The sequence below is a fragment of the Vicia villosa genome, linkage group LG3, assembly GCF_029867415.1.
Source record: "Vicia villosa cultivar HV-30 ecotype Madison, WI linkage group LG3, Vvil1.0, whole genome shotgun sequence".
In the NCBI taxonomy this organism is placed as follows: Eukaryota; Viridiplantae; Streptophyta; class Magnoliopsida; order Fabales; family Fabaceae; genus Vicia; species Vicia villosa.
This window is the reverse complement of record NC_081182.1, coordinates 200,629-215,747: the sequence shown is the minus strand read 5'-3', so window position 1 is coordinate 215,747 and position 15,119 is coordinate 200,629. Positions and strand designations below refer to the sequence as shown.

The 15,119-nt window shown below is 34.3% G+C and overlaps 3 protein-coding genes across 3 annotated transcripts; 1 reads left to right on the top strand and 2 right to left on the bottom strand.

Moving 5' to 3' along the window:
* The first annotated feature begins 1,624 nt into the window (after positions 1-1,624).
* LOC131659990 (probable xyloglucan glycosyltransferase 5) lies at positions 1,625-5,297 on the top strand. The gene is made up of 5 exons (XM_058929099.1): positions 1,625-2,803; positions 2,973-3,281; positions 3,369-3,659; positions 4,032-4,145; positions 4,272-5,297. Exons 1-5 carry the CDS (start codon positions 2,099-2,101, stop codon positions 4,914-4,916), a joined length of 2,064 nt encoding a protein of 687 aa, XP_058785082.1. The 5' UTR covers positions 1,625-2,098; the 3' UTR covers positions 4,917-5,297.
* Positions 5,298-5,638: 341 nt separating this feature from the next.
* Positions 5,639-11,228, bottom strand: LOC131659989 (probable cyclic nucleotide-gated ion channel 14). The gene is made up of 7 exons (XM_058929098.1): positions 11,089-11,228; positions 8,784-10,995; positions 8,135-8,684; positions 7,836-8,048; positions 7,322-7,735; positions 6,991-7,227; positions 5,639-6,812 (listed from the first exon to the last, which is right to left on the bottom strand). Exons 2-7 carry the CDS (start codon positions 8,810-8,812, stop codon positions 6,093-6,095), a joined length of 2,163 nt encoding a protein of 720 aa, XP_058785081.1. The 5' UTR covers positions 8,813-10,995; positions 11,089-11,228; the 3' UTR covers positions 5,639-6,092.
* Positions 10,997-13,370, bottom strand: LOC131659991 (serine/arginine-rich splicing factor RSZ22A-like). Its single transcript, XM_058929100.1, has 6 exons — positions 13,211-13,370; positions 12,947-13,053; positions 12,692-12,780; positions 12,254-12,500; positions 11,871-12,008; positions 10,997-11,315 (listed from the first exon to the last, which is right to left on the bottom strand). The coding sequence occupies exons 2-6, from the start codon at positions 13,033-13,035 to the stop codon at positions 11,279-11,281; spliced, it is 600 nt and encodes a 199-aa protein (XP_058785083.1). The 5' UTR covers positions 13,036-13,053; positions 13,211-13,370; the 3' UTR covers positions 10,997-11,278.
* Positions 13,371-15,119: the final 1,749 nt, after the last annotated feature.

The window sequence follows — 15,119 nt, the reverse complement described above, 5'->3', positions numbered from 1 at the left end:
GATTAAGTTTCTTTCATTGACCTACTACAAGCAAAATAATTCAAACCATCAGATTTTAGAGTGATATTAATCGAGTTAGAACTTTCACTAGAATAAATATAGAATGCTGATTCGGTGTCAATTTGATGAATTTGAACTACAATGTGTGGAGGCATGTTGATTTGGATCTATAAAAATAGTAAGAATTGTAATCACATGGATGAACAAAATGAAAGAAACACAAATGAACTTGTGCAATCAAATTTGCAGATCAAGAACAATGCTGAATGAGAAACTCTTTGTAACAAACTCAAAAAAGAGAAAAAGGTCCATAACAAAACTAATACCATATTATGAATCCATTTCTTTTCTGAACAACCTTAATAAATTTTCATCTTTTCTAAATATTTTTCTTTTTCAAATTTTTTACTTTTACTTAGCTAATGTGTTGGCATCAGATATATACTATAAAAAGAATAAAGGAATATTCCCCAAGAAGCTGCCATTTCATAATAAATAATATTTAGACTGGTTTAAATCATTTACTTGCTGGATTCGATTTGCATTTTTTTTTAAATTTTAAAAATTAAGAAGATCCATCGAATGACTACATCTTTTCACATGCTTTGGTTATTCTAAATAAAGATTATTGTAATGATAGCTCACATTATTTCTTCACTAGAATCTTCTTCAAGTGGGTGGGTAGACCCATAATAATCTTTTTGTAATCTACTAACATGGATATCTTCACAAACTTAGCTTAAAAAAATATAAATTAATAACAAGTCGTCTAGTCTCTTCATTTCACAATAAAAGTTATTTAATCCCTTTATTTCATAATAAAAGTTATTTAAAATATTATCTTTTAATTTTTTAATTTTAGATTTTAGTTTTCAATATAATATTAATCATTATTTTCAATATTTTTTATATTATTTAATTAATATTTTCTTGTTTTATAATAATTATTTCATATAGATTAAAAATATATAAGTAATTTTTTGTCCAATAATTTAACAAAATTTTAATAAAATTTTTCGTGAAAAAACATTCTGATAATTGCTTTCATCTTTTTGTTTTTGACATTTTTGATTTTTAAATTTCAAAAATAAATAATAAATTCAAAAAAAAAATACATGATAATATTATATATTCTAGATCAATGGATATAATTTTTAAGATAAATAATTTTATTATACATCATTTTTATTATAAAAATGAATTTAATAAATTTCTAAAATTATATAAGTGAAATATCATAAATTTGAATTCTTATTCTTATAATTAGAGATCTATTTGCAAATCTATATTGACTCAGAGATATAAAAAAAAATTTTACTAAAGTATCATTATCATACTTTCAATATTTATCTTTACTATAAATTGAAAAAATTTAAGTGACATTAATATAATTAGAAAATAGTAATAATTAAAATTAAAACACTTTTTTTGGAAAGTAAAATTAAAACACTTTATTAGGACATTTTTCTATGTTATACTTATAATTATAATAATAGAAAGTTCATCAATATATAATAAAACTAATTTAATAAAGTTTTTGTTTTTCTTCTATTTATAGTAACTTCTAATTATCAATCTTAAAATTAAAATTATTAATATATGTATCAATGTATCACACCCTCCATTTGAGTCAACCTTGTTTTCTTCAGGTGCATTATTTTCCTAGTACTAATTTAAGATTACTAATTTTGATTTTGATTACGTTAACAGATTCTACGATGAAGCTGTAATTAATGTAGTATTTTGTTGATGATGAGAAAGGGCAACGTGGATTTATTGGTTGAAACTTAGTGTCTTATTCTTACAGCTGCTCTGAGATAATAGATTTATTTGATTCTTTGCTTCCCCTCATAATGTGCCTTTTCATATGTTAGGTGTCTTCAAAAACACCTTCCACTCTTACGTTGTTAAATGCTAAATCTTCAACAGGGTTTTTGAATCTAAGGTTGTCTTTTTCAGATCCATGTAGTGTGGAATAGTGTCTTTACTTAGATTCATCAAGGGTTAGTTTTTTTGAGTTGTGTGTTGTACACACCAGGTGTTTGTTTATTTGTGTCTGTGAAAGTGTGAAACTGTGAAAGTGTGATCTGTTGTGTTAATGGCTCCGAGGTTGGATTTTTCAAGTTGGTGGGTGAAGGATACACAGAAAGGGACACCAGTGGTGGTGAAAATGGAGAACCCCAGTTTCTCTGTTGTGGAGATTAGTGGTGCAGATGCTGCATTTAGGCCGGTGGAGAAGAATCGCGGTAAGAATGCTAAGCAAGTTACATGGGTTTTGCTGCTCAAGGCGCATCGTGCGGTTGGTTGTGTTACTTGGTTAGTGACTGTTCTTTGGGATTTGCTTGGAGGGATTAAGAAGAGGGTGGTTCAGAGACAAGGAGTGGCTGTTGAGAAAGGGAAGTTGTTGTTTAGGATTATTAGTTTGTTTTTAGTGATTTCTTTGGCTGTTTTGGCTTTTGAGGTTGTTGCTTATCTTCAAGGTTGGCATTTTGGGAATCATAATTTGCACATTCCTCATAGTTCTGATTTTGAAAGGTTGTTCCATGTGGCTTATGTTGCTTGGTTAACGTTCCGTGCTGAATACATTGCTCCACCAATTCAGGCGCTTTCGAAGTTTTGTATTGTTTTGTTTGTTATTCAATCTGTCGACCGTCTGCTTCTTTGTTTGGGGTGCTTTTGGATCAAACTCAGGAAGGTTAAGCCAAGAATTAGTGGGGACCCCTTCAAGGTTGATGATGTTGAAGGATCTGTATGCAAGTATCCAATGGTCTTGGTTCAAATTCCAATGTGCAATGAGAGGGAGGTATGACACCAAACTTCTGCATTCCGTTAGTTGAAAATAGATTTTGCAAATGTCATAAGAAGATAGAGGTTTTATTCTAGCAGCAGTAGACAAGTTTCCATATAAACTTATAACTATTTATGGAGTTTATCTTCTTTTTTTTCACTTTGCACAAACTTTCTTTATGCAGGTGTATGAGCAATCTATTTCTGCAGTCTGCCAAATCGACTGGCCAAGGGATCGTTTACTGATTCAAGTACTTGACGATTCTGATGATGAGAGCATACAATGGTTAATTAAGGCTGAGGTCTCTAAGTGGAACCAAAAGGGAATCAACATAATCTATCGGCATCGCCTAATCAGGACTGGATACAAAGCTGGAAATCTTAATTCTGCAATGAACTGTGACTATGTGAAAGACTATGAATTTGTTGCAATATTTGATGCAGACTTTCAACCAAATCCTGATTTTCTTAAGCAAACTGTGCCACATTTCAAGGTTAAGGGAAAATAATGACTTTTTAGATAAGTTTATTGGTAAGTGTTTAACATATATTAAGATTTGCACATGACTTTTCTATTACAGGACAATCCTGAACTAGGTTTGGTCCAAGCTAGATGGTCTTATGTGAACAAGGATGAAAATTTGTTGACCCGTCTTCAAAATATAAATTTATGCTTCCATTTTGAAGTAGAACAGCAGGTCAATGGGGTGTTTCTTAATTTTTTTGGTTTCAATGGAACTGCCGGTGTTTGGAGAATCAAAGCCCTTGAAGAGTCCGGAGGCTGGCTAGAGAGGACAACTGTAGAAGATATGGACATTGCTGTCCGAGCTCATCTTAATGGTTGGAAATTTATCTTCCTAAATGATGTAAAGGTGATCATAATTCTTTTGAATCCATTTTTGATATCTCCTTTCTACAAACTTGTGAGACTGTTTGGCTGAGGTTATGAATATAACATATGACATTTTCATAAGTTATTTACAACTTGTTTATATAAACTCCCGAAGATAGCTTATGAAAACAACTTTTAATTAATATGAAAACAGTTTGACTTTATTTTATCTTTGATTATAAAAATAACTTTTGCATAAGTACTTATATGAAAGTGTTTATGCTATAAGCGCTCAATCAAGCTCTTTATCCAAACAGAAAAAAACTCTTATATATGCATTAAGCAATCAAAATTCCATGTTCACCTAAGACCCCCAATGAAATTTCTTAAACTCCTTAAGTTTTTATTTCAGGTACTTTGTGAAGTTCCCGAGTCATATGAAGCTTACAGAAAGCAACAACACCGCTGGCATTCAGGGCCTATGCAACTTTTCAGGCTGTGTCTCCCAGCAATTTTGAAATCTAAGGTATATCTGATACACGGCTTGATGTAACAAATAGAATAGTGATGAGGACAAGTAAGTACTGAGTATTTGTAAGTATTGCTTACAATATGTACTTCCTAAAGTGTCTTAATTTCTCTTTAATTGCAGGTATCACCATGGAAGAAAGCAAACTTAATTCTGCTATTTTTTCTGCTAAGGAAATTAATCCTTCCCTTTTACTCGTTCACTTTATTTTGCATAATCCTTCCTCTAACCATGTTTGTCCCAGAGGCTGAACTCCCTTTATGGTTAATCTGCTATGTTCCGGTATTCATGTCGATCCTGAACATTCTTCCCGCACCTAAATCTTTTCCTTTTATTGTTCCCTACCTCCTTTTTGAAAACACCATGTCTGTTACTAAATTCAATGCAATGGTATCTGGTCTTTTCCAATTGGGTAGCTCTTATGAATGGATTGTCACAAAGAAAGCTGGAAGGTCGTCCGAGTCCGATTTACTTGCTGCTGCAGAAAGGGAAACTAAGTCAATAGAACAACAAAAGATCCATAGAGGAGCTTCTGACAGCGAACTTGTTGAGTTACACCAATTGAAGGAACTCAAAGAAGCAGCTGTAGAACCTGTTAAGAAAGCTAATAAGATATATAAGAAAGAACTGACTTTGGCATTCCTTCTTCTCACTGCTTCTGTCAGAAGTCTGTTATCTGCACAAGGAGTTCATTTCTACTTTCTGCTTTTCCAAGGAATAACTTTCCTCCTTGTAGGCCTCGATTTGATTGGAGAACAAATGAGCTAGTTATTTTTCGTTAAAAACAGAAAAAGAAGAAGAAAAAAAAGATCCGTGCCGACACGACACAAACACATGGTTACATTCAATTATTATTTGTGGCAACGTTGCAGTATCAGTGTCTTGTCCGTGTTTGTATCTGTGCTTCGACGAGCAAACAAAATTCGGTCTTATTCGTTTCTTTCTGAAACTCCCGGTACAGATCAAGCAAAGATATTTAATTTGAAGTACCAAAACAGGCTTCTCTGTTTTTCAACTCCATCCATTTTCATTCTTTCACACGATTCATCACAAGTATTTCTTATAGGACACTGGTCATTGTACTCTTACAGATATTGAATTCTTGTTAATCTGTTTAAACTAGGTGTATAAAATATTCAGTTTTCTCCATTCTGTTCTTTGGTTGTTTTTGGAATTTTGAGTTCTGATTCTAGTTTCCTGTTTTACCAGAGTGCATCTTTCTGTATATTCATATTAGTATATCTGATATAAACAATAACTTCTACTCCTTCATTTTTGTTTCATCATTTTATTGTGTTGTTACTAAACAATTCAACTTGTGCTTTAATTTTCTGAACATTGATTAAGTATGTAAAATAGTGTCGGCAGGAAATAGTAGAGGAAAGTTGTAGTGGCTTTGATCATATGGTACTCATGTGGCCCCTCTAACCAATTCATGTGCTTAAAATTGATTTATATTAAGTGAATGAGATTTTCATAACTGACCCAACATGTTTTTATAGTTTTGACCACTCACTATTATGATTAAGGAGGGGCTTGGCCCATTTCCTTGGACAGATCTGTCTGTCATGATAATATAGTTTACCAATAACAACAGTACATAATATTTTTATCCCCTCATAATCAACACTTTAATCTCAATATAATTACAAGAAAGTTCAAGACAAAACTTTAAGCCATCAAATCAAGTAATCTTCAAAGTGCCACCAAAAGTTCAAATTACAAGACTAAAACATAAAAGTAAGCACACAAAAAATGTCACAAGACAGGAACCAAAAGTATAAACATTCTAACAATAGTGCAGTGTAATATACATGTTGTATGGTATGTCAAGAAACTTTAATATACAAGAGAACAAACATTTTTTGAAGATGTACAAGTTCACAACATGCGACCGTTCATATTCGGACGAGGAACAATGCATTTAACATTGCGGTATTGAGCTCAATCATCTTCATGCTCTACTGAGAAATCTGGCTCTTCTGGCTTTTGCAACTTGAGCATTTCTACATCCTTGATCTTCTGAACTCCTTTCCTTGTGTTTGCAGCAAATCTTGAAGCCAATATAGTGACACCAAGATTCTGTTTTACTTGTGCAGTGTTACCGCGCTCTTCTTTCTCGAGTTCCATTCGATTTCTTGCTTGTTCATCGATGAAGGATTTGTATTCTCTCAGGCTAAGGCTATTTGCCAAAACTCGCTTCTTGAACCGGCGCCAAGCGACCTGAATGAAACAAGCAGCCCATGTCCTCCAATGGTAAGAGTAGAAACGGAACGTATGCTGCAACTTCTTGCTATGAAGACGTCGAAACTGATTTGCTACAAATTTAAGGTCTTCTGCTCTAAGTTCAAAGGCTTCAACTTCAACCAGGGCTTTAACTGTTCTTGTTGAAGAAGGCAAGTTGAGAGTAGATTTTGGAAGCAATGCCCAAGCAAGTAACTCTTCTCCACAGAAATCGCCTGGTCTCAAGGTAATAGAGTTAAAGAAACCGGTTCTGCCACCGTTTGTGGTCGAGCTTTCGAGTTTCCCTCTGATGATAAAAAGCATATCGGTAACTGGATCTCCTTCTCTGACAATGTATGTGCCTTGCGTACTCAAAGATGATACCAATCGCTCGCAAATTGCGTCAAGTAGTTGATCATCCATTTGTGAGAAAAAGGGAACCTGTAATCGTCGGAGAATTTTTTTTATTGAATTGTGTATCATAAACTTCAAGAAACTATTATAGTTCAAATGCAAGAAAACTATTAAAACATGTATTGCATCAAAGTCACTTTTAGATAAACAACTTAACAAAGACTTAAATCAACTTAACAAAGACTAATTGTTCGGAGGAACATACCCTTCGAACTAGGTCTAAGCAAAGGTGACGTTGAATATCTCTACGAAGATCTGTAGGGAGGCCTCTTAGGATAGTTTCTTCATCAACACCTCGAGTCGCAAGCCACTTATACTGAACAAATCTCCGGACACGCTCCCTAAGAAACTCCGGGAGTTGGCGATGCTTCATCCACTCCTCCGTGTCACGTCGCTTGAGCCTCCACTCTTCAAGCCTCACAGTAATAGATTGCAAATATGTCTGCATCAGTTCAAACAAGCTTATGAACACATAACAGTTCAAAAATTTTAAATGTTTCAATGCATTATTTTGAAGATTTAGAAATTCTAATTACCTGCATGTTACCAATTAAATGTGCAAACAAAACCAAACCTAAGATAGCTATGAGTATTGCAAATGCAGTCTCCCAAACAAATGTGCTTGTAGTCAAACTCTGGCCATAGGAACTCAAATTCTGCAATCCCCACCACAAACAATAGAGGTACTTCTCTATAAACACAGAGGAAAGAACATTATTTTGGACTGCGTTTCCGAAAATTCCGTAATTAAAATCTGTGCTACTTTCAGGATTACAGTTACTAAACACAGAAGTAGTATTCATCCATTTCACGCGACCGGCATCGTTTATACTACTGCAATCGAGGTAGTCGAGAACACATTTCACAGGTAAGTTTTCGTCTCTGCATTCAGATTTCCAGCATGTCGCGTGTCTTTCGATTGACAGCAAATACCATGATGCCCCCAACACCTACAAGCATATATAAGAATTGTTTTGTAATAATAATATTGTGAAATATCGAGAAATTCATGAAAGGAAATTTGCGATGATTGAAGAAAACTCGACGTACATGACTAGCTAACATGTAAAGTAAAAGATTATAAGCAGCTCCGGCCCAAGCCGTCTTTGTGACAACACCGGTCGCTTTAACAATCTGAGAACTTAAAGGAAAAATCATATACAATCTAGGAACATATTGAAGAAGAACAATCAATACTAGCGCGTTGTTGGTATGATCGGCATGAGAGCTTCGAATTGCTGGCATTATAAACCAAATCACAATCTGTCAACAAAGAAAACCCGACATATAACATCAATTAGAGAAAATGTACAAAAACTATAATCGGTATATTGAAGCAGACGCGTTACCTGTGGAAGAGGCAATGTAGCTAAAAGATCTAGGAAAAACTCCGATCTCAAATACCGCCTCGCGATCAAACTCGGGTCCATGACAAGCTCGCCTCTTCCAAAAACCCTTGAACTCGGTGACACAAAGGCTGTCCTAAACTTAATGACCATGTTCAGCAGATAGAAAACATCGGCGAATGTCCGGAAACATGTAACGATGATTCCTAAATTCAAATCAGTAACCATGCACGAGGAATTCTTATTATCAGTTTCTACTGATACAGACGGGAGGTAGAAAAACAACGGATCAACAAAAAGTGATAGTATGGAAGAAAACAAGAAAGCTCTTTTCCACTCGAGAAATAAATCACTTCCCGGATCAAGAATTCTCTTCTTCCATGGTTCGTGATTTTCTTGAAAAACCTTAAACTTTCCAAAAGTCGGAGACTTGATATTCATTCCGTTCTTATCATTATCAGTATCAATATCAATATCGTTCGGATTAAGAATTTTCTGAAATTTGTAAACTTGCATTGGCTTCTCAAGATTAAGCTTTCCATCATTAGAGAACCTGTGAGTTTTCAAAACCACTAATCAACTCAATGCAAAGTTGCAATGAGAATTGTAGAGAGAAAAATGCTAGAAATCAAATAGTAGAGACTTAACATACCTGACTAGTTTCTCATTTTTGAGCTTCATTAATACTTTTTTTGTCTGTAGAGGAATAGGTAATAACCACTAGAAACTCACGCACACAATCATGAGTATGGTTTGAACTCTGCTGATGACGTCCAATCTAACAATATCGGCTTCTACCAGTTGACTGTTTCATTTCTGCATTGTTTGTTGGATCAACAAAAACGTGATATGAAGTTCTTTCAATGAAGGCAAAGTGAGCTTTTTGAATAAGAGGAAAAAGTAAGACTCAAGTATATGATATGGATTATGAAATAAGCTATGAATGAAATATCATTGAAAGATGAGAGTTTTGAGGATTTGGACAACATGGGTTTGACTTGTAAACATAACCAAAAAAAACTGCCTCCCACTAACATAGCTGAAAATAGATATATTATAATGCAGAATGGAATTACAAGTGTATCACCAACGTGCATACCATAATAAACTGCTTATTTATTGATTTTCAACAAGGGACAAAATAGAAGTAGCTGAAAAATCATATCCATCTATAGATTTACTCAATTCTTCACAGGATATCTATATATGAAAGTCATAGATTCAAAATTCTATGCTGTATGAATAAATGTTTTTAAAACCAGACCAGATGAGCCGATTCAAATGGTTGAACCAAAAAATGCCAATTGGTTTGGTTTGCATTATATTGTAGTTCAACCACTCGGGTTGAACTACGTCTGGTTCAACACCGTTTTAATTTTATATTTTTTTTAAAAATATTATTTTTTATTTATTTATCATCTAGTTTGATTTAGAGGAAAAGAAACTAAAGCAGGACGTGTAAACTTGTGACTTGCACAAGAAGCAAATGTTGACTGATTATATAAACAATTTGATAATGATAGAGAAAATCATGAGCCAGGAATTGTATTCCAATCAACAATTGACATAATGACATGTAGTACTATATAGTTACATTTTTTTTTAAGATTGAAATATTTGTAACAAACCAATTTACACTATGTGCAAGTTAATAAAAGTGTTTATTTTTAAATTTTTTAGATTTGTTTATGAACAATAGGCCATTATTATGCAACTAACTTAGGACTATAATAATTTCGTTTCATGGATAAAGCATGAAGAAGTGTTAATGTAATAATCGTATGTAGTTGAGTGGGTCCAGATACATAATCTCCTTCAAGAAGTGAGCCTCAATCAACGGGAAGAATGTGATCAATTATTCCATCATAGGTGCCTTGGCACAAGAAAGAAACTATTCAACATAAATATGCTATCAAGTATCAGTACTATTACTAAAGCTTCAGAATGACTCAATCACATAAGAGATGCAAGGGGCTGGAAAGCTGAGTTAACAAGATATACTTGTAACTCTTATTTATTCAAAAAAATAATACAAAATTACATTTGCTTTGAAGAGACAGACGAAGACACATTTGACCGAACTACATAAACAAATGTCATGTTTATTGTTTGCGATTTACATTTTTATTTACTTTTTTGTATATTAAATGTGACTAAGAACATGAACTGTGCAAAACTTTTTCTCTAAAAAAACAAATCTAGTTCCATGTGTTTTGTTGTGGAGTGTGACTGTGAGTTAAGGCTATTGGCCTATTGCATTCATATTTGTCTAGTGCCTTTCTTATATATCCAACTTCAATGTTGTTTCTTAGATTTAGTTTCATGAAATGATTCACCTTGTTTGTTTAATAGGTTATATTAGGTCTGGTAATTGTGGCATTTCATAGTGCCTTCACTATGAATTTTCATGTCACTGCTGGTACTTCTTTTCAATTAACTCATAGAAAGAAGCCTATCCATTCCAAAGAAAACACTGCCACGCTACTTATGGACACATATGAGCCTCTCATTCATTAGGAGTCTGTGATTGCAAGATGTATATTGCTATGTATTAAGTGGGATTTCTGATGCTCTATCAATTTCTATCTTCATGATCATAAGATTCACAACACATGTAGGGATAAAACCTGTAAGCCCAACTTTTATAAAATACAGATTTGACGTCATCAACCACTTATAGTTTAGTTTAAAAACATGCTGTTAGAGTTTGAGGTGTGCTCGAGTGGCGAGATTCAAGAAACATAAAGCTTGTAGCAGCCTGGCTGGAATAACAATCATTCAAAATCACACAGAAGGGCAGCTAAGGAGGATATATCCCATTAAACGTAGAAGCACAAAACCAAGGCAGCAGTACCAGAAGACACCTCAATCCAAAAGAAAAGCATATACTTTAGCAAGATTCGAAACAATTTATAACAAACTACTAGTAAGCAACTACTCTTAAAAAACTGTTTTACCTGCAACAAAACTAGAAGAATTCGGTGTAGATAACATAACACAAGCCATTAAATCACGAAAGTAACTAAACCATTTAGGGTAGAAGCTCAGGGCACTGCCCAACAAAACAGATGCGTACTGCTGTTGAAAACACTAGATTAACAATATCTCATTATCTTCTGAACAGTCGCAGTTACCGACTTTTAAAAATCAACTTCTGCTTCGAGGTGCATCCCTTAACCCATTTCTGCACAATATGGACATCATCATACTTCAGCACAGATGCTTAGTAACAAAAGTTATAGCAGAACAAAATAACTAGAAACTGAAAGTTGCATACTTATGCACCTAAAGCTTGCATACTAAAAGTTGACACACAGAACTTATGCATCTTAAGGTTGTAAGCCGAAAAATCAAACAAGCAAATATTCCAAGCCCTACTATGGACATCAGATTTAGTTTTTGTTCCTCTGTACTGCTGACAGGCATATAGAGACAAGATACCATATATTTAGAGCAAGCACAATATATTTTTTTGTAAGAGGGGACCAAAAGGAGAAGAGGGGAAAATGCCAGAGCATGAGACTCCTTATAACCTAGTAAATGCACTTCAATACAAGTTAGACTTGAGAAAAGATATCAAGAAAAAAAGAAAGAACATTCCACAAAAGATATAACATTAAAAAAAGATATCAGGGAAAAAAATCAAGATATCCATCTAGTTGAAAGAAAGCACAAGTTTAAAACATGTAACCATCAAGTGATACCAAGTTAAATCCAGGCGAGAGAGATGGAACCTCACCCATTAGCATGTGCTACGGCCTCACGTCCACGGTAAGGAGGGGGTGACCTGCTGTAGCTGCGGCGACGAGGTGAAGGGCTGCGACGACGAGGAGAAGGGCTTCGCCTCCTAGGAGACCGCTCACGAGGACTGTAACTCCTGGTACATATCAATTAAAGGGGTGAAAATGAAACACATTAATTTAAACGTGTAAAACAAGTACTACCACCAAATCATGAAAAAAGGAAATTACTCTGCTCAAGAAACAAGTTATGGCCAGTCACAAAAAACAAAGGAACAATGTAATTTTTTAGTGAACTCATGAAGAATGGCATGTAGTTTATTTTCAACACAATAAAACCATGTACAGAAGTCCCGTTAGCATCATAATATAGCAATCTCACCTTCGCCCATAACTTGGGCTCCTACGCAATCGAGGTGGACTGCGGCTCCGACGTCTTCCTCCCCCTCCACCACCACGAGAAGAATGACACTCCCGGGCAAAATGACCAGGTTCACCACACTCATAACATTTCAAATCAGAACCACCCCCACCAGACCGACCACGACCACCACCTCCGCCACCTCTTCCTCCACCTCCACCTCCAGTTTTAGAGTTGTGAGAAAGCTCTACCCTCCAACCATTTTTACCTGTTCCATGAAGGAAAAATATTGAAACACAAAGCATCCATACCAAAAATAAAACACTACCGAAAATTTTCATTATCCTACGGTTGAACCGGTATACATGTATTTCACCAATCCATGCCGAAAAATACTCTATATTTGTGAAAAAGTAAGACTCACAAAATATAATAACTCAAAAGTGCTTCTCAACATACCATCTAATTCACGAATAGCATCAAGCGCATCCCTACGGTCATCAAAATCAATGAAAGCATAACCAGGAGGCCTTCTTGCAACCCACACACTACACAAACAACATTAAAGATTGAAAAACTAGTAAGAAAAAAATGAAACTCACAAACCTAAAATCCAAATTGAAAAATATGAAACTACTTGGTGACCTAATTCAAGTTTCAAAGTACAGGAATGCATAGATACCAACTTCAATTCTAGAAAAACTAGTCAGTTACCTTCGTATAACTCCAAAGACATGGAAATCATCTTCCAGATCCCTCTCAGAAACTCGTGAATCCAGATTTCCAATATACACACGAGTCATTGCTAGCGAATCAGTAACCTGCAATTCAAAAAGAACACAGATTCAAGAATTAACAAAGGGTTTCAAGAATTCGAAGTGAACAAAAAAAAACACGCGGCTTGGGATTTCAATGAGAGAAGAGAAATTAACAGGTTTGAATTTGAAATAGAGAAATATGAAGAAGAGAAAATCGAACCTGAAGGAGATTTGGTGAAGATTGAAAAGGGAGGGATAAACCCTAGCAGCAGTAGCAGCAGCAGCTTTGTGTGCTCGGTGTTTTTGTAGGAACAGCTAACGTACACAAATTTTGAAACCGCATCCACTTGTTTGACTTTATTACTCACTCGGTAAGAACTAACTCTTTTTTCACACTTTTTTTCCTTTCTATATAATTTTGTTTAATTGCATCTTCAGTCCTCTTATTGTGCTTAATTGGGACTTTGATCCCCAAGTTTCAACTTTTTAAATGTTTAATTTTTTTTTTTTGGCGTGTGATAGTGATGATTATTTAACAAATGATATTAAGAACTCCTTCGAGATAGTATTCTATCGAGTAAAATCATAATAAAAAAATTATATTTTAGAAGTTTAATTTTCCGACTAGTATATATGTTTATAATTATAACTATTCAACAGAACGCGAGAATGTCATTCTCATTATCAATTTTTAGAGTGGTGAAATGACTTTTTATTTTGTATTTGTTACGTTGTAAATATGTTTAAGCAATGGGAGGTGGGTGAACCAACTTAAGTATGTGAGTTGAAACTATCACCTATTGTTTGCAAATTGACTTGTTAGTAATAAAATACAAAAATCATCTTTTGTTAGAGGAAGCAATATTTTGTTTTTTCTATTTGAGGAAATGATTTACTATTAGCGTAAACTAAAGAGTTTGCTTCTCTTGGTGATTCTCTTCTAATAGGTTTTGTTTGCTTTCACTATTGAAAATGCACTTGACATATTGAAACATTCTTGTGAATTGTATTTTTTTCTTTGGGTGTTTAGTTGAATATATATATTTAATAAGATTATATTATCCTGTGATATATTCTATGGGATAATAGTTGTTATAAGAAATTGTATTAGTGTCAGAAATCGACACACGACTTGTAATATTTTGCGATTCTTGTTGCGTGTAACTTGTGTTATTGCACCTTAAATAAGAAACAAAAAACATTTTTCATATTGTTGTGTACCAATATAATTTTATTGGGTCTTAAGAGAAATAATATGTGGATAACCAAACACTTGTGAGAGATGAGGTACATTGAGAAGTCTAGCTCGCCCAGTATGAGTGGAACATATTCACCCAATCTTGGTGGTTGGTTGCCCTATTGGGCTCGAGCCGTCCAATATAACCCGACTTACCCAGTAAACATGGGTGATGACATATACGTATGATGAGTAACTGAAGAGAGTCAGTCAATGGAGGGAATTGTTTCCTCCATGATTCTAGGAAGAACATGTCTTCCCTTGACCATTTCCTTGGTAGTGGAACTAGGGAAAATCTCTCTACTAACTCTACAACCTAGATCCAAGAGAACCTCTATAAATACCTCGGTCATGATTGAGGGAAGATCTCAAATTTCCTACATATGCACATATAAAGTTTCTCACCATTATAGGTGAACAAGCCTTACGTGTCATCCAAATACCCTAAACACATAAAACACTCCTACAACACACAATGCTATCTTATTGTACTTTTTTTTAGCAAGTACACATTGATATTGCTCAAATCTATTTTGGGTTAATGAACTTTTTGGTCCCTCTAAATATTCTAGATTTCGTTTTTAGTTCCTCCAAAATTTTCCTTCAAGAAATTGTCCCTTCAAAATTTTCCGTCTGAGTAATTGATTCTTAACGTCAAATGCCACTAACGGCTCCTTATGTGGCAAGACCAATGGATTAAAAAATTTCTTCATTAAATTTCCATGAATTACAATGTGTACAGTGATCCAATTTAAAGAGGAAGCTTATTTCATTTGCACTAATTTCTTTCCCATTTGTTCATCTTCTTCATCTTTCTTTCCCTTTTCTGAAAATCCTCCATCCATCATGAAAAGTATATCTTCAAGGAACTTTGCAGTTTATTCGTCATCTT